Below are 18,176 nucleotides of genomic sequence, written 5' to 3'. Positions count from 1 at the left end.
AGTTGAGAAATACCTTAGATTGTGCTTTTGAACACCCAGTTTACACTACTTTACGAAATTTACCACAGTTCACCAAGTTGTCCGGAATTGTTCTACCACTGACATTTCTTTTCTTCTTTTACCGCAGCTGTTCTGTGAAAACGAATATTTCAAGTAGCTTTGTTTTTATTTTTGCCACTTATGTAATTGGTGTCAAGGCACAGCATGCAGTTATGTGTGCAGCGGTGACTATTTTAATTTGTTTGTGTTGCACTATTACAATTGCTTCTATGTTTCTCGTCTTGATTTATGTTATGTAACCCACTGAACACAAGACGTTTTGTAGCCGTCTTGGACCAGGCAAAATGAACTAGAACGTCTACAACTATTCAAGACGGCTACAAAACGTCCTTTTATGTACGTCTTGAGGACGTCCTGCGAAAGACGCCTGGAAGGCATCTTGGTAAGCTGTTTTATTATCATCTTGCTAAGACGGCTAGAAAACGTTTTGTAAAAACGTCTTAAAAATATCTGTGCGGATCATTATCCAGATATATGTATAAAATATGCATTTCGGTTCTTTCCGCTGCTTTATACAGTTGTATCCGGTTATAAGGTTGTTAGATATCTAGCACCCATACTGGCCACATAGCGTGTACTTAAAAACATGTACATGCACTGCCTTTCTTTTGGTATGTCATTTTACCACCTTGTAAGGTGCACATTTCCATAAGCTGCACATGTGTCGTTGTGCTGTATGTCCAGTAACACGTTCGCCTTTGTCTATACGTATTCACGAAGAAAAAAACATGAAGCAAACTTAAAAAATTGTGCTAGATTGAAGTCAGCGTACATTACAAGACCTAAGGCCTCTAACCACGTTAAATGAGAAAACAGAAGTGAAAAATAAATGCAAGGATTGTACGTGCCTAAACTATGAAGCTGACCGTAGATGGAGACTCCAGATTAATTTTGACCACCTGGGATCTTTAAGATACACATCATTCTAAGCACACGATCGTTGTGGCGTTTCGCTCCTATCGTACCCGCGATCTCGAGCTCAGCAGCGCGATGCTATAGCCACTTAGCTACCGTGGCGAGTAACAGAAAACGTGTGCCTACGCTGAGCGTGCTGCTCAAATTTAGTGTGAGTGTTAGTTTCAGATAGATGAGTAGGTGAGTCCAATGATATATTTTTGCGGCAGAAGATCGCGTGCCCTAATTCGGGTTTCTACCTGTGCGGTTTTCTGCAGGCTGTCACAATCGGCGTTTTTCGTACGGTGCTAGTTCAACCTCCACGCCAGCGCGTTATTTGGCAGTTTTTCACTCTTACCGAAATCTGCACATTGAGCTGCATCACAATTCCGCTGTCAGCTGTTCAATCAAGTAAAAAACTATAGTACATCGCAATTTCATAAATTCCTTATAACGCTTTTCACCGTGTACTCCGAAGTTGTGAGACTGAATCATTCATTTCATCGCTCTTTGAAATTAAATACCTATTTACGCTCAAAAGCTGTAGCTAAAGTTGGCGCTATAAATAATAATGCGTACTTTGGAGGGAGAGCAGCATATCATGCTTTTGATCTGGACGTGTTCGTCTTGCCCAATTATTTCCAACCACAGCACTGCGATTTTAGAAGTGCGCCACATATTATAGTAAGCGTTTCCATAAATTTTAATACTGCGATGCTTATTTGCGACGTATTTGAAATGTTTTGAATGACCTTGCTTTGTATATTTACTTGGAATATTTTTCCCAATAGAAGCGCGAACGTAACAAACTCGTAACTCTGCACCAAAACCGATATTTCAGTCACCAGGACTGAGCAGGGTTGGTCAGCAGCTCAGTACAACCATATACAGCGGATGCATGGCGGGGGGGGGGGGGGTATTATGCAAGCGTCTCCCTAGATTGGAACGCTTAACACGGGCAAATTTGCGTTAGAAATAAGTTTGCCGTCCACGTGCACTTATCCCAACATTTACAAGGACTCTGCAAAAAAATAATCACATTCGATAATTAGATGTATCCTTCAGAGCCGCGTATACTGAATCTATTTTGTCTGCTTTGGATGTGTTATTAGGTGCACATTACAAAATTGCGATATCGTTTATTATTGCTATGTCGCATAGTTGTCAACTTGATACTTTGAAATTTCCGAGACTCTTTCAAAGGAGAGCGCGACATTTAATCAACACCTGCTTCTAGCACATACTTGATTTTACATTTTATTTTAAATGCAAAAAAATGTCGCTGTTTCGCCCGAAAGGCGAAGCATCAATTGCGATAGCAAATTAGTAGAGAGCTATTCGGAATAGGGATATTAGTTTTATCGGCTGTATCAAGTTGGACACATTCACGTACTAAGTGAATTAACAAGCGTGGTGTCAAGCAAACATGAATAGATCACACTGAATGACCGCAGACAACGGCTGTCAAAACGCTGGCAGCAAGCGCAGCCGCCGCAGCGGGCGAAGGTTCGTGCGGTCTATTGCTTCAACGGAAACTGAGCGGCGAATGCACAGCGCTTACAACGGTCAGAGCCGTGTGGAGATAAGAGACGGTGCGGGCGACCAGCGCAAGCGGGCAAAGTACAAGCCCAGTTGTTTGCAGAGTAGAAGCTGCCCCCCTCCCTCCCTCCTGCGCTGCCTTCCCGCTTTCTTGCTTTCGCGTTGGAGATTGAGTGGCCAGTTCCCCTGTGCTCGGTTGCAAGATATGCATTTGGTGCCTCAGCACAGCGTCGCCCCGCCTCCCTCCTTCCCATACCCCCCGGCCTTTCGTGCGACGGCCGCGTTTGCTTTCCGCCGTGCGTTCGCTCACCGTGATAGCGCGCGTTCTCCGCGCGCTTTTACTCGCGCATACGGCGCGCGGCGACGATTTTATCGCCCTTGGACTTTATACGTAACATCACGGCGACGGCGACGGCATAAATCCGGTTGAAGTGTCCATATAATTGCTATCGCAACAAAACGTAATCGAAATCGGTGTAGCGATTGCCGAGAATGTCGATTTCACCATTCCTATGTCACGGCCACTGGATAAAAAAAAAGGTGCGGCCTGCGGCGTGCATCGAAAATGGTGTGATCCGCCGCGGCGCCACAGGCCGGAGGGCTGCTGTGTGGCATCGGCATAGCAAATGCGTCAGGAACGCGCTTGGAACGCTGTCGCGCGTGCAAGCCGATGCGTTCCATTCCCCCTAGCTAGCGCCGTTCGGCCCAGCCAAGCGGCCGACAATGCAACTACGGCCGTCACGTTCGCTCCCATAGCAGCGCGCCCGACGCGGCAGGCCGCACCTTTTTTTAAGAAGCACTACCAACGCCACCTAGGTGGCGTTCACCGTACTCAGCACAGCGGAGCGTGGCCTCCGCAATTAGCTCTGAAAATGTTTCTGAAGTTGATCGCGGAGGCTGCAATTACGACGCGCTGTACGCGCTGATTTGACTCGGTGACGATTCAGTTACGTGCTTTGTCTTGCGCGTTGTATTAGTGTGTCAGTTACGTGCTTCGTCTTTCGCGTTGTGCTAGCGTGTGCAGCGTAGTGCAGCTTCCATATGCACGACGGTTGCTCATGGTCATCGACGTTGGTAGTCGTGATGGAGGAGACGTGCCACCAGGCGTCAGCGTGGGTGCATCAACGCCTAAGGGTGCTTTAGCCACAAAACACCAATAGACATTATATATCAATGTGCAATAAACATTACACTACTTCTGTGAAGACACGTTTCACTTTCGTGTTCTATACCGATTCCTATATAAGAGGGATCAACCACATTTTTATCCAGCGGCCGTGCCTGTGTATCCGGAGCTAACACTGCAAGCATTGCGCGTTTCAGTGCGGGCGCTCTACGTGAGCGCGTTTCCGGAGTTTCCTTTCTCCGTGCTAACGAAAGGCTAACGGCGCCGCGACTGGCAGACATGGAAGGAGGATGAGATTGGAATTTTCTACCTTCCTCCATGCCCGATGGCCCTGGCTGCATAGCGCCGTTTCCTCTTAACAACCACTCTCTCTCGACTACTCTAACCTCACTTTGCCGTTCTCTCTCAAGACCTGCCTTTCCAATCTTTCTCCCCTTCGCATCTTTCACGGCTGGAAGCGGCGCCGGTTCCTCGGGCAAGTCGGTTCGCGCCTTTGTTTTCGATTTAGAACACTCGCAGAGCGTGCTCGCGTGCTCTTCATTTTGTGTTTTCAATGCGTTAACCGAGGACCATTGTTGACCCTCGGAGTAGGCGGCGTCGCTTCTTTGACTCGGAAAGCGGATTCTGCCTCATCGATACCGACAAAAAAGTGAGTACCGCACGAAAGTGCCTTTTTTCTGAGAATTGTTACCCCAAAATGCCCTTTGTACGGGCATGCCACGTTTGTGCGACGCGCTCGAAAGGTATACTGAGAGCTTGCCGCGGTATTAAATTAAACGTTGATACATGTAATTTCACAGATAAAATAATGCTTGCTTTTTTCACATTGTGAATAGCTACTTCATGACGCGTTTTCTTGTTTTTCTCGATGATCTTGACAACGTGCAAGATATAGTGCTACACTGACAAATTTAATTCCTAATTATATTACAGTCATCCATAGTCTCTGGAATGCGCTCGGGCCAGCTAGCGTCCCTGTGGGGGCGAAATGCTAAAACAACAGTGTACTTAGATTTAGGTGCACGCTAATGAATACCAGATGGTCCAAATTATTCCGGAATCCCCCTCTTTGGCGTGCCTCATAATCAGATCGTGGTTTTCGTGCGTAAAACCCCATAATTAATTTTTTAAACGTTAAGGAGAGTTAATTATTCATGACAGGCTCATCACAGCTGCTGCTGTACGTATGCCGAAACTTAAGGGCTTCAACTACAGTCACTCGTTTGACGATCTAAAACTACGCTGCTTGCTCTTCCAGTGGCCCACCATTCCCGCATTGTTGGCGATCACGAACGCGATCAGGCAAACTTTCGTGGCCGAAATAATTTGTTTGGCATGTTTATTGTTATTGAATTCCTGGGTGGCGCGGTAGCGCCGTTCAAAAATATTCCCGCCTTCAATCTTGATCCGCATGGTTCTCGCGGAAAATCGCGATCTCGCTGTTACGTGTTACTGCGCTTGCTTGCAACGTGTTACATTTCAACTCGCATTGTACTGGTTGCGTATGACCCCACCTGTTTTATTCTTTTCATTTGCGTTTAGTGATGGTGATGTAATTGTGTAAAGCGCATTCGGTCGAGCTACAGTCACTCACGCTTCGAATCTATTGATTGCTTGTTGGCACTTCTAAAATATTGCGATCTTTGTGCGTGCCTGCTCAAGTATGCAGACTCGGGAACACGCCGTTTTGCGCATAATTTTCTTTCGTGCTATCCATTTGACCCAAAAATTGTGGATGGCCTACATTAGTTCGCGTCGGCTTTCGTACTGCAAGTCATGAATGGGAATATGCTAAATCTCGCGGGCTGAAAAGAAAACTTTAGGTGAACTCGTAATTAAAATTAATAAAAAACTGGTGCTTTACGTGCCAGAAGCGCGATATTATTATGAGGTATGCCTTAGTAGGGGACTTCGGATGAATTTTGACCACCTTTGGCTTTGTTGGTTTCTCTGGTTAAAGAAATATCGCCAGGCCATCGACGTGTTTGCGCGCTGCTGTGTTCTACTTCTTTGGGGGGTTTTACGTGTCAAAACCACTTATGATTATGATTAAGATTAATTTTGACCACCTGGGGTTTTTTAACGCGCACTACAACGCAAGCACACGGGCGTTTTTGCATTTCGCCTCCATCGAAATGCGGCCGCCGCAGCCGGGATTCGATCCCGCGATCTCGTGCTCAGCAACGCACTGAGCCACCACGGCGGGTCACGCTGTTGTGAATTGCTGCTTTGTCTCTTGTTTACCCATTATTTCATCAGCGCTTTATGGGATCGCCAGTGAAATGTTACTTATGTAGCGCTTTCCTACAACGCACTTCTCTGGAACGGAATAGAAATTGAAATTTGAGGGTTGTAACGAACGTTTAGCATAGCGCTATACATCGCTTTATACCGTTGCCGTGACGGTCTCAGGCACAAGTCTCGTTGGGGCATGCCCGCTAAGCTTCGCAAGTTGTACGCGTGGCGTGCTTTTTAGGCAATGCAAGCAAACCAAGTGGTAGCTGGCGGCAATGGTAGAGCGGCATATGGTATATGCTTTTTCATTTAATGTTCCAGTGGGAACCTGTGAGGTACCTGGATAATTAAATAAATTGAGGTATGTGTGCCTATTCTAACGTAGCGTCAAGCGTGCAGCAAAATGAGAGACTTGCAGCGTTCCATCAGCAAGCTGAAGCGCTGGAAAACGGAACGATGCATGAGAGAGTGGTTTCCTGTGATCCACATAACGATAGGCCTTTGTTATCGCAAGGCAATTTATTAGCAACACTGAAAAGGGCATTTCTCATTCCTCTTGTTCCATAGACATGCGGAAATATAGTTTGCAAGTCAGGCCGCATTATTGTTCCAGAGCGGAATATATGTTGCCATATACGTGGTCTTTTTTAGCTGCACTAATAAAAAAATTGCCTGTGACAGACAGCACAAATATAAACCTTGATCAAAATTACTCGATAAGGCGGCGATTACCTTACGAGCATAATTTACCTAATAGCGCTAATAAACACTTTAACTACTTTGCAGCACATATTTTAATCTACGAATTGTAGCTAAGTGGGTATGCAATGCATATCGACTTAGAACGAGATTTGAGGACTACGCTTGTTTCGGTATAATAATTTTGAATGTGTCCACCGAAATGCATTGGCGTTCCAGTTAGTGGGTGCTTCAATGTATGAAACAGCTTTTTCTTAAAAATTAAGTTAGAAACAGTGCATTTTTTCTGCAAATTTGATACCGCGTATCATGAAACCGTTGCCATGCTCTCCGTTCCTTTATATGTTCTAAGTCGATGTGCCTTGCGTAATCACTAGCTACAATTCGTAGATAAAGATATGTGCATTAAAGTAATTAATAAAAGTTAATTGGTTTAACTATGCCAATTGCTGAATTAAACTTTCTGATTTTTCGTAGAATAGGCCACTTCATCGAGTAATTTAGAACAATTTAGACAGCAGAATTGTGCTGTCTGCCCACATGTTCTTAAAACTTAGTTCATCTAAAAAAAAGAAGCCTGTAGAATGACAACATACCGTATGTTCTCATTCTAGAAGGTTTTTTTTTTTAGACTGAACCCAATTAAAAGAAAAAAAAACATTGCATGTGGCAGATAGCACTTGGGCAAGCGCAATGGTCCAGTCATATCACATGCTTCAAACCATTACGCTAATAAGCTGCTTTCTGTGTCACATAGAGAGAAAGAAACATTCTTTAATGAGATGCTGGAGATGTTAGCCTGGCTATTCGCCTGACATGCTATTCCAGGTGCTTAATAATGTAATGGTTTGAAGTAGTGATATGACTAGCCCATGGCGCTTGTCATGTAATTGTCATTTTAATTGAGTATGCTGTTATCGGTAAGCTGAACCAACCGCTGAGTAGGTTGAGCTTACCACTGAGGCGAGGATGACAGGAGAAGGTGAATACATCATTGCGGCCTCAGTAATGACAGAACAAGCTGTTGGCCTTCAGAATAACACACGGATGCAATGTCCTGTCGTTTGCGCCTTTAAATAAATAAATTCTAAGTGTGGCCTGTATGTGCGGCATTTGTATTTTTGTGTCCTCATTAACTGCTAGTTTGGGGCGAATTTTTTCTATGCTGCTTCACTTGGTTCTTGACAAATCTACCTGTCCTAATTTAATCCACAAGAATGTTTAATACGTAGAATTTTGCCGCTTTCAGTTTTTTTGCTCACATTGACTTTCATACTTGCAACAGCTAGGATAATAAATTCAAATTGAATGCTGCATCTGGCTTATGCTTTCTCTTGCTTCTGGAGTTCATGTTACATGAAGAAAAAATAAAGGACGCCGATCAAATGGTGTTAATAAGAATTGTACGTACGGAAGCCTAGTTCACAACACGAACTGCTCGAAATGACGGCATTCTGCGTATGCAGGCGGGATATTGCTATTGTTGCGATACAGCGTTTTTTTCTGTAGTTTTTTGTAGTCTGGATAGCAAGGGATTCCAGAAACTCCCTTCAAATCCAGTTTCTTTCGCAATGATATAAGCCTTGTCTCGTCGGTGGCATATTCAGGTTGCCACGTGCTCCGCAAGGTCATTGGAAACGACATTGTTTCTTCACTTCTGATTCATTTCGAATTCATCTCTTTGACATGGATTTCTTGCTTCAAGCGCTTTCATAATGACTGCTTCGCTGATGTAAAGCTGTCGCGGTTCGCGCAGGCTGTTCTGCATACAACGCTTGGAACATATCTCGTGCATCTTCACATCTGCCTGTTCATGCTGCAACTAGTGGGCCGAAACGTGGGACATTGACTTCATAGGGTTTCAGAACAATTGCGATGGCCTTGCTCACTCAAGAGACAGGCGAGGGTCGTGTGAGCTCGAGGGTGCGTGGTCAGCAATGTGGCAGGCCTCAACGATATTTCATGGAACGAATGAAAATTTCCGTTTATGCTGACTGGGACGTAATCTGTGCAAGTCATTGTCAGAAATCTGGTCGCCAGGATTAAAGCACAAATCTTACACGATCCCGGAAAATTTGCTCTAACCAGGACGCTCAGGGTAGTGTCGTAGCGGGTGGGGGCTTACCGAGCTTGCGCCCCCCCCCCCCCCCCCAAACAAAAAATTGCTTTTACGGATGGCGCCCTTCCCCCCTTTTGTGCCTGGCACGTCGCCTATTCACAAAGGTGCATATCTTTCGAACGTGCGGCTATTATGGGCATGCGCGTCTCAACGGTTGTCCGCCGCCTGGGAGCTTACAAACAACAAAGCACCGTAGTCAAGACGATTGCGGTGCTTCAGCTCCCCTCCCCCGAAAAAAACATATCCGGGCTACGCGCCAGGCTCCAAGTGCGTCGCGGACATTCTGAGTGCGGTTACCCCGAAAGTGTTTCAGTCGTTGCGTAGAACATCGTTCAGATTGGCCAGTGACCTCGCTTGGCCGTGCGTCCTTGAGTTGACGCTGCCATTCAACGTGACCCCAAGAGAAGGCCTTGCCACGTGTTCTGAAAACATATGATGCGCGGCGCATATATGCCTGCACGTTGCATCATGAACTGGTACATGTGAAGGACGCGCTGTAGAATTGTTTTTCGGCGCAATTTGCGACTACGTTTACATCAACAAAAGATCCAATTTCGAAAAAGGGCTTGAGCAGCATGTGTATGATGTGAAAACAAAAAATGGCGCTTGCGACGTACTTGCGGAGGACGTGGCAGTGGCCTTCTTGGACAAGGCTGTCGTTATCACCAAGAATCCGGATTTCATGGTAGTATCTCGGGGGCTTGCTACCGAGGCTACAGATAAGCCGGAATCGCAACGATGGCATTATTGCATCTACATACGGAAGATGCCTAGGTCGGATTTCTAACAATTACTCTTTGCAAACATGGCTGCGGTATAAATGAGTGGGAACTCTTATCAGTCATATGCAATAAAATCTTTTTATAGCGAACTTGAAGGGGGAGCCAAAATTACATCATTATATCCATTACTGCCGTTCACTGCAACATATGCGCAATGTCGCACACAAATTAGAACTTGCATAGAAGAAGACGGATTTTCGGCCAGGAGAACCACTACATGACCACGTGCTCGCTGAACTTCTAATAAAACAGCAAAAGAAACTTCGGCGTCCTTAACACACCACTTAGCACCTGACACGATTGCCTTTACGATAGCTGCCTTCTGTTTCAATGTGATGATCTTTCGTTACCGTTTTTAGTTAGGTCGTCTGTAGCATCGCGAAACCGGCGAAACGGCAACGCGGTTGAAGAGGTTGCACGCTGCGACACCAACAATGTTCGTCGTGTTCGAGCAGCACGTGGTACACACAGGGAGGCGTGGCCTCTGAAATTGCACCGGCGCAATCTCCGAGGCCACGCCTATAGCTGCACTAACTAGCCTACGCGGTGCCGCAGTGAGACGAATTGCAATGGCGATCTAGAGTCTGCTTATGCGCAACTACGCGTAGTGGTGACAAGCACCAGTGTTCGACAGTGGTTTCAAGGCAAATACGTAAAAGTTTTAAACGTCGGCACCGAATGTGTGCTCTAACCTGCGGAAAGCGGAAGCGAGCCTGCAAGGGTCGAACATTTCTTGTTTCGGAGAAAAATCAAGTTTGGTTTATCTATTGGCAGGATAATTTTACTTCGTTGAAACGAGGTTATAAAAACATCGATATCTTCGGGGATTTCAGCGGGAATGGTAATTTTGATGTATACAATAATTTGTTATATACCGTTTCGTTATAACGAAGTTTCACTGTAACATATTTGTTAATCTTTTGTCTTACCTTCTAATTGCAGGTGCCAAATCTGAGGTCAAGCATCAATGGAACACGCTGAAGTTTCTGCGGGTGCATCAGCCTGTGGAAATGTCTAAGCCAGCTCCCTGAATCGCGAAGTGCCCAATTTGTGATAACACAGCCACAATGCAAAATTCTAGAAGGTCAATTAGAAACATTTTGCTTATGTAGTGGCGTGTTATTGATTTATTAAAAATTCTTTGAAACCTTTGGATACTATAGTGCTTCATTTGTGTGATTATTTATGCTTTATGTTAAGCGTGGCTTTAACGCGCGTTATCAATTTTATGGCCTTGCCAATATTTCAATGACGCTATGGTGGGTTGTAAGAAATGGGCCTTAGAGATTGGTGCTGTCGGTAAAGCTGAGCTTTTTCCAATATTGCCAGGAATAGGAACATTCTCATTGGTTTCTATATTTAGTAGTTAACAGGAAGACACTCAATTCCTTTATAATTAATGCTATAATAGAAGGGTGTTTTGTGTATCTAAATTCTTGTGCATGCCAAACATCCATGCAAGGAAAACTTCTGTAATAGTGTTGGTAATATTATTTCATCTGCAAATCTAGATCAGTGTTGTCAAGGTGAGTAAATTATATTGGGTCATCCCGGACCGTTATCATAATGAGCAGTGTATGCCTTTTCTAGTCAGATCACTGAAGCTAAGCAACATTTTGTTGGACAGTCGACATCGGAAGGAGACAGATCATCTGGATTGCAATATGACCTAATTTTAGCTTCAAGAGTCTATTTTAAATGTCATCTTTGTGCTAGTGCTTCCGCTAGCTGACAATAAATTAGGTGTTGAACTAAAATTTGGAGAGGTCAAGTCCGTTGTACTTTATACAGGGTGTTTCATTTTAGCTGCACCAAATTTTTAAAAATTGCCTGTGGCAGATAGCACAATTATAATCCTTGATCTAAACTACTCGATCAGGCGGCCATTACTTCCAGGAGAAATCAAAACGCCTAATTGAGTAATTAGCATAATTACGCTAGTTAACTTTTTAATTAATGATTTTATGGCACATCTTTCAATCTACGAATTATAGCCGCTGAGTTCGCAAGGCGTATCCGCTTGGAACGAATTCTCAGGACTGAACCAGTTTCGAGATATTAATTTTTAACGTGTCCGACGAAATGTATGGGCGTTCCAGTTAACTTTTTGAGGAAAACGCTGTTTTGTGCATTGAAGCACAAAGTTAACTGGAACGCCCATGCATTTCGTCGGACACTTTGAAAATTATTATCTCGAAACGGGTTAGGTCCTGAGAATTCGTTCCAAGTGGATACGCCTTGCGAACTCAGCGGCTATAATTCGTAGATTGAAAGATGTGCCGTAAAATCATGAATTAAAAAGTTAATTAGCGTAATTATGCTAATTACTCAATTAGGCGTTTTGATTTCTCGTGGAAGTAATGGACGCCTCATCGCGTAGTTTAGATCAAGGATTATAATTGTGCTATCTGCCACAGGCTATTTTTAAAGATTTGGTGCAGCTAAAATGAAACACCCTGTATAGTCACAGTCACAGTCACCATGTTTATTGTTTTTTTGTTTCTTCACATTTTTTCCTCCAAGTGAAGACTTGGTAACTTTGTGGATACATTTTGTGCTGAAATAACCTACGTCGAGTTCAGATTTCACGTCCTCTACAAGTTTATTTTCACTGTCACTAGCTTTTGTGAATACTATAAATACTGTAAAACAAAATTTAGGGCTTAATTAGCTAAATACGAGCGACTTGAAAAGGTCATGCCTTAGTTTACCGGCAGATGTTTAAATAATTTAAAAACGTTTTCTAGACATCCTCAAAACGTCCAGCAGAACGTTTTGTAGCCGTTTTTAGAACGTTCCCAAGATGTCTTGCAGGACGTCTTCTAACCGTCTTTAAGACGTCTACAAGACGTCTTGTAACACGTCTCATATCCCATAATTGGCGGTGCATTAGACGGTCTTAGAGACGGCTACAAGACGTTCTAAGACGTTCGACAAAATCTTGGTAAGATGTCCTGAAAAAGTTTTTAATATCTTGCCAAAACATCTCCAAGACGTCTTCTAAACGTTTAAAATGGTTTTCAAGACGTATTGAAGACGGCTTATAGACCAGTGTGTGTTCAGTGGGTAAGAGCGTATCGCTCAACCAAGTTCCTTATAGCAGGCTTTAGTATGCAAATTCTTCCAGAGAAATTTTGAATAGACAGAATTGATATAATAGAGCAACCGATATTGAATAGAGAACGCCACGAACTCATTGCACCATGATATAAAGCAGCTGTTCTTTTTGTGTTTAGTTTTTTTGTCATACCTTTCAGAAATTTTTGAAATCGCCTGTGGTAGCTACTGATACAGTAGTAGTCCTTGAACTGGATTACTCGAAGACGGGGAAATTCCTTGCGTGAGAAATTTAAATGCTTAATCGGCTAATTAACAATATGTCACTAATTAACGTGTGAGTTAGTTACTTTACGGCACATATTTCAATTTACAAAGTGCAAAGTCAGTTCACAAGGCGAGTCCACTTACAAGTTCTCAGGACGTACCCCTGTAGACTCCGGGTAGTGGGTTCAGGGACCTATAACGCCCCTTTGAACTACCTTTGTCACACCTGGGACCCAAAGAGGTCCCAGGAACAAGGGCAACAACAGAGGATTTTATTGAAAGGTTCAAAAAAAGAGGAAGCGTAAGTAACAACTAAGCAAGGGCACAATGGCAGGGTATAGTGAGTATGGTATGGAGTCGAGAGTCCACAGATGGGGCAAGGGCACAAGAAGGGCCAAGCAGCGTCCGCCAATTGTTGACGTCGGCATTTTGAGGAAGTAGATGGCAGCCGAGGCGGCAACCGAGGTGACAGCTACCGATGAGTCACATCGTGGTGATATATCTCGCGAGATGATGTTATCACCTCGCTCATAACCAGTTCCTTAAATAATTTGAGATATGAGCGGGTACAGAGCCTTCGCATGGTAGGGTCGTTCTTGGGGTCCCACGAGCCCACAGCACCAACGACGACGGCGTCGACATCACCCGCTGGTACCGTTGTGCAAGGTGGAGGTCCACGGGCTTTTACTTTCTGTTTTTGGCGGTGCGTAGACATTGCCGACCCGCGTCGGCTATGCAACCGCTCTCGTGCCTAATTTCCTGCTGCTCTTCTGGAGCGGCGGCACAGGCGCGCGTATATTAAGACAGGGTGCCGTTCTCCATTTTTAATTTCATTCTGTCGTCGTAAAGGGAGGCCGCGTGTGGTGCGCATTCCCGGCGACGATTGCATTCTCTTCTCTGTTCCTGCTGTCGCTCTAAGTAGGCGCATTGCTCCTCGGCAGTCCGGACTATGCGCGGCCTCCCCATTTTGTGTCGCCTGTGTGTCGTGTGCTAAACAGCTTAGGTAACAGCTTATCAGCTTAGTAAACAGCTTAGTAAACAGCTTATCCACCTTCACAGAGTGCAATGGCTCACGATTAAAAAAATTCTATATATACTAAAAAAAACGAAAAACACCTGGTATATCTATACCCAGGGAAATAAACTCACCTAAATTGAATTCAGTCGACAGTACTTATGCTGCAAAGAGGAGTCAGCAAAGCCAACGCAGCCTCATAAATGTCATGTTTCTGTCACCTCTCGACAGTCCCGCGCGAGTTCGACCGCTACTGGATTGGGCTGCAGAGGTCTCCAGGCGGCGTCTACAAGTGGGAGAACGGGGATCCAATGCGGGAGTTCGCCTGGCACCCTCAGGACGGACTACAAGCACAGCGCGGGAACGCTGTTCGTCGATCGCTATTCCGTTCCACGGAGTCTGACGATGCGATATTCCCTCGAGAATCCACGTCGAAAGCTTCCCTCAATATGTCAAGCGGACCTGCAAACAGGTCCGCTATGGTTTTTCTCACAGATCTCTCCTCTTTTGTCGCTATCGAGCGAGCGCTGCACAGTATACTTTTAAACGCTCAGCATACTACCATATACACGCGAAATAAATAAAATTGGCCAAGTAACGCATGCCACCGGTGGCACGCACGGTAAAAACGAAAATCAGGATCTCGCCAAGTCATTTTCTGTATTCGAGAACTTTAGCTTTGCATTTGACGTGAGATAATTTTGTGTCATGGCGATTAGTGTAACATACTACTGATTGTTGAAGCTTTTCGTCGGCGGTTCGCGTACCCCGCTGTAGCCATGCTTAAAGCATGCTGCAGCGGATAAACATGTGCTCATGAAACGTAAACAAGTACTGCTGCCTCGTATAAATACCAAAGATATAGAAAACATGGAAGCATAGTTATTCTCATCGTGGGGCTCAGAATACTTAACTGTCAAGTGGTCGGATGGATACTTCAGTTAGACGTGCTTTATGAAAAAAAAAAGAGCTAGCAAAAAAATATTTCTCTTCTGCTGTTTGGTGTGCAACAATCGCGGTGCTGTACGTTTCGCGAAACGATTGTGAATTCTTGTTGGTCTGCTGTTCGCCGCACTGAAGAGTTAAAAAAAGAATGCTGTTCTCATATTTTAATTTCCCAAGATTATTTTCATTTCCGCTTAAACGTTTGCAATAACGGAGCAAAAGCCGCGCACCCGGCGCGTCGTGGCTAGTGTTGCACGATGTCGCGGGTTCGATTCCCGACCATGGCGGCCAGATTTCTATGGGGCGGAATGCAAAAACGCTTGTCTAAAGAGCTTTGGGGGCTCTTTAAATACCCGCAGTTGGGCGAAATTATTCCGTAGCCCTCCACCACATGGCGTCTCTCATGGTCAGTCTGTTGTGGGACGTTAAATCAGTAAAAGTTAGCAGTACCGTTCGTCCCCGGCGCACAGATGCTGCTTCGTTGTAGCGCGCATTTTCTGGCACTCGCTCAAAGATATTGCTGTCATTCTCCCAACCAAAAGTTGAATTACTTAATAAGATTGTGTGTGCTACTTGTCTTCTCCCTGAACAACCATGATTTGTCGCTAAATACGTATTTGTATCTTAACTGAGCATGTCTTTTACTCGTATTTGCTTTAAAAAGAACTGTTGAAGAAGTAATTAAAAACGCTTCAGTAGTTCGTTTACTTTTCCTGAATAGATGCCGATTTATTGATCATAGCATTAAGCCGATGAAGACTTCATTTTGGAAATATAATGGCGAAACGAACACCAGTTTCTTCATAATATACAGCAAAACGTAAAAAAAAACATGCGCCAAATGCGGCGCGGCTTCGCCTCGAAGCTGTACTTCTGACTGAGAAAGTAATAGGGCAACGTCGAGGCCTTTAAGAGCGAAATTTGCGTGAGGTTATATTTCCGCTGACGGAATTAGCAGGTGCAGCAGTTCGTAATCATATCTGATCCAAAGGAGGCGCACGGGTCCTTGGGGTTGTATCCCCTCCCCCCTTTCCTCCAGAGACATGGCGGCCCTTCAGCGCTGACAAAACAGAGCGTGCACAGTGATAAACCCCTGCATGGGAAGCCGCTGCTTTTTGTGCGACATTTTGTGGGCACATATGTCGTACGTCGCTGGCGCTAGTACTTTTAGGATTCCTGCTAAACGGCCACGTCTTAGACGTTTTTTTTTGCTTTGATTACACACTAACATGCGCACAAAAGGTATTTCAATGTCTTTTAGTGAATTATTTTAGTTATTTAAAGGTGTTTATCGTCGGTTATTGAGCCAATACCTGAGGCACCCTGCGGGTAACTATGTACTGAAGATAACTTTGCTTTCAAACTGTATTGTACCGTCTTTATGAAATGCTTTACGAATTTGTTCACAAACCTGCAATAAATAATGTGCCTTTGAGAGCCTTTGTAATTTAGCATATCTTTCTGGTTAAGTAAATTGTTCAGGTACACTTAATAGACAGCACTAGGCAGATATTTCCGTATTCTTGCCAAACACCTGTAGTTATGGTCATCACTGCTGGCCTTCACTAGGATTTGTCGCTGATTCGCTTATTGTTATCCGGAATTTTGGTCGTACGTCTATGTTCTGCGATTATTATAGCTTTGGGCCACGAAAGCCTCCATGAGCGCTTTCGGCTGCATATAGCAGCCAATGCTGGAAAACGAAACAATAGTCAATGGTTTGAATAATGAAACCGCGTATCCTTTCGTTAGAAAGGACCCTCAAACACCTATTAGATGGGTCAACGAGTCATTACGAGAACCTGATTGTACGCGAGCGGCATTATTATTGTAATTTTCTTTGCCAGGTGCACCATGGCTGCGTGTTGAGCAAAGAAACAGTGGCCGTCGTGTGGTGCTTACGTGCCGCGTCTCAGCCGAAATCATTCCTGGCAGTGTCCTCTGGTACAAGGACGGCATCGCTGTGCAGGGCAACCGTACCAGTACTCCGGACGGCCACGACACCACGCTGGTCATCGATGGAATCACGCAGGACAACCCCTACTTGCAGGGTTATTATTGGTGCGAAGGGATGAGTGTGGCCGACTTTCGCCCCGTGGAGTCGAAAAAAACGCTGGTCCGCTTTCCAGGTGAGCAAAGTTCACACGTGCCCAACATGGCAGTCTGTAGAAGGCGCAAGCGGTTTGCTCCGAAGTGCGCTTCAGCTATTTCTTGCGATACATTTAGGCAACTTCAGTCTAAGCATGCTGTGCAACACGCAACAAGACGCCTCAACTCTTGCCTCTCCTCGTTGAGTGATCTCTGCAATTAAATCCCAAACGCGGCTCCACCCTGCGCCACGGGAACACCAGCAAGTGTCACGCAACCCAACGAGGTCGCTTATATCGCCACGCATGACCTAGCTACCTCCAGAGTACGTGCTTTTACCGAGAAGTGCAGGCATCAGCGACCAGTCTGCTTAGCAGCGCAAACCCAGGGCAAGCTTTTCGATTGGGCGCCTTTCAAGAGACGAAGTATTCGCACGTTGGAGGAAACTATTTCTTGCCGGATTGATGCGCCTTGTTTCTGTTTCGATTCGTCCTGATTTTCCGCCAGTGTGACAGAAATCTTGTGACAAGTCCAAATGGACTGTTATAATATAGAGATGTCCAATGCACAGTAAAACGGCAGTATTACGCATGCTTCCGGGCCAAGCACTTCACCGCGTACTTAGAGGGCGATGTGAGATAATTGCCTCGCCACTGCAGTTTCACATCCTGGCTGAAAGATACGCAGCTCCTCTTTTGTCTGCTGACGAAACCCGCCAGCGCGCAAAGCTCTCTAACGCCAGTAACTCTTGTCCTTTGTGATGCATATCGCTCATAGAAGGTACGAACAAAAATAAAGCAAGCTTTGTGGCATAGCGACCTAACAAAGGCCACAGTTGCTTGTCCAACGGATCAACCACGGCAAAACAGCACTCACGTCTAGCCAGTATCATTATTATTGCGATTAGTATTCTTAGGGAACTTGACCCACTTTTCAGGAGTTGTCTGAGGATCTACCTACCTATGTATCTGTCCATGTCTCAAACCTTTTTCCCGCCAACTTAGAGCACTGGGTATGTGCCGCTTAATATGTGCAGCTTTTCAATGAACCTGTGTCAATGGTATGTGTGCCGCAAGGTATGTGTCGCTCTTCCATGAATCTCTTTGAGGCCAACTTGGGTAACTGAGCATGTGCGACTGCGTGACGGTACCACACTTCGGTGACTTCAGTTAACGCATTTCACGCCAACTTGTGTTGCTGAGTATGTGCCCGTGCCTTTTTGGCGCTCTTCAATGAACCTCTTTCACCCAAACTTGAGTCACTGGGTAAGTGGAACCAGGTATGTGACACACTTCAATCAACGTCTCTTACGCCTTCTTTAGTTCCCAGCTAAGGATAACTGGATATGTT

General features: G+C 45.0%; 1 protein-coding gene across 5 annotated transcripts in view; it reads left to right on the top strand.

Annotated features, from left to right (window-relative positions):
• LOC119443027 (uncharacterized) overlaps positions 1–16,735 on the top strand; it is a 130,492-nt gene extending 113,757 nt beyond the window's left edge. For all 5 annotated transcript variants that reach the window (XM_049660454.1, XM_049660451.1, XM_049660455.1 and 2 more), the window contains exons 13-14: positions 14,025–14,265; positions 16,586–16,735. In XM_049660454.1, the coding sequence (XP_049516411.1) occupies positions 14,025–14,265; positions 16,586–16,607 (263 nt within the window). In that variant the 3' untranslated portion in view covers positions 16,608–16,735. The remainder of the gene's footprint in view (positions 1–14,024; positions 14,266–16,585) is intronic.
• The last annotated feature ends 1,441 nt before the right edge of the window (positions 16,736–18,176 follow it).

This window comes from Dermacentor silvarum, chromosome 1 (genome assembly GCF_013339745.2).
Source record: "Dermacentor silvarum isolate Dsil-2018 chromosome 1, BIME_Dsil_1.4, whole genome shotgun sequence".
In the NCBI taxonomy this organism is placed as follows: Eukaryota; Metazoa; Arthropoda; class Arachnida; order Ixodida; family Ixodidae; genus Dermacentor; species Dermacentor silvarum.
The sequence above is the reverse complement of the archived record's forward strand: the minus strand, read 5'-3'. Positions and strand labels throughout refer to the sequence as shown.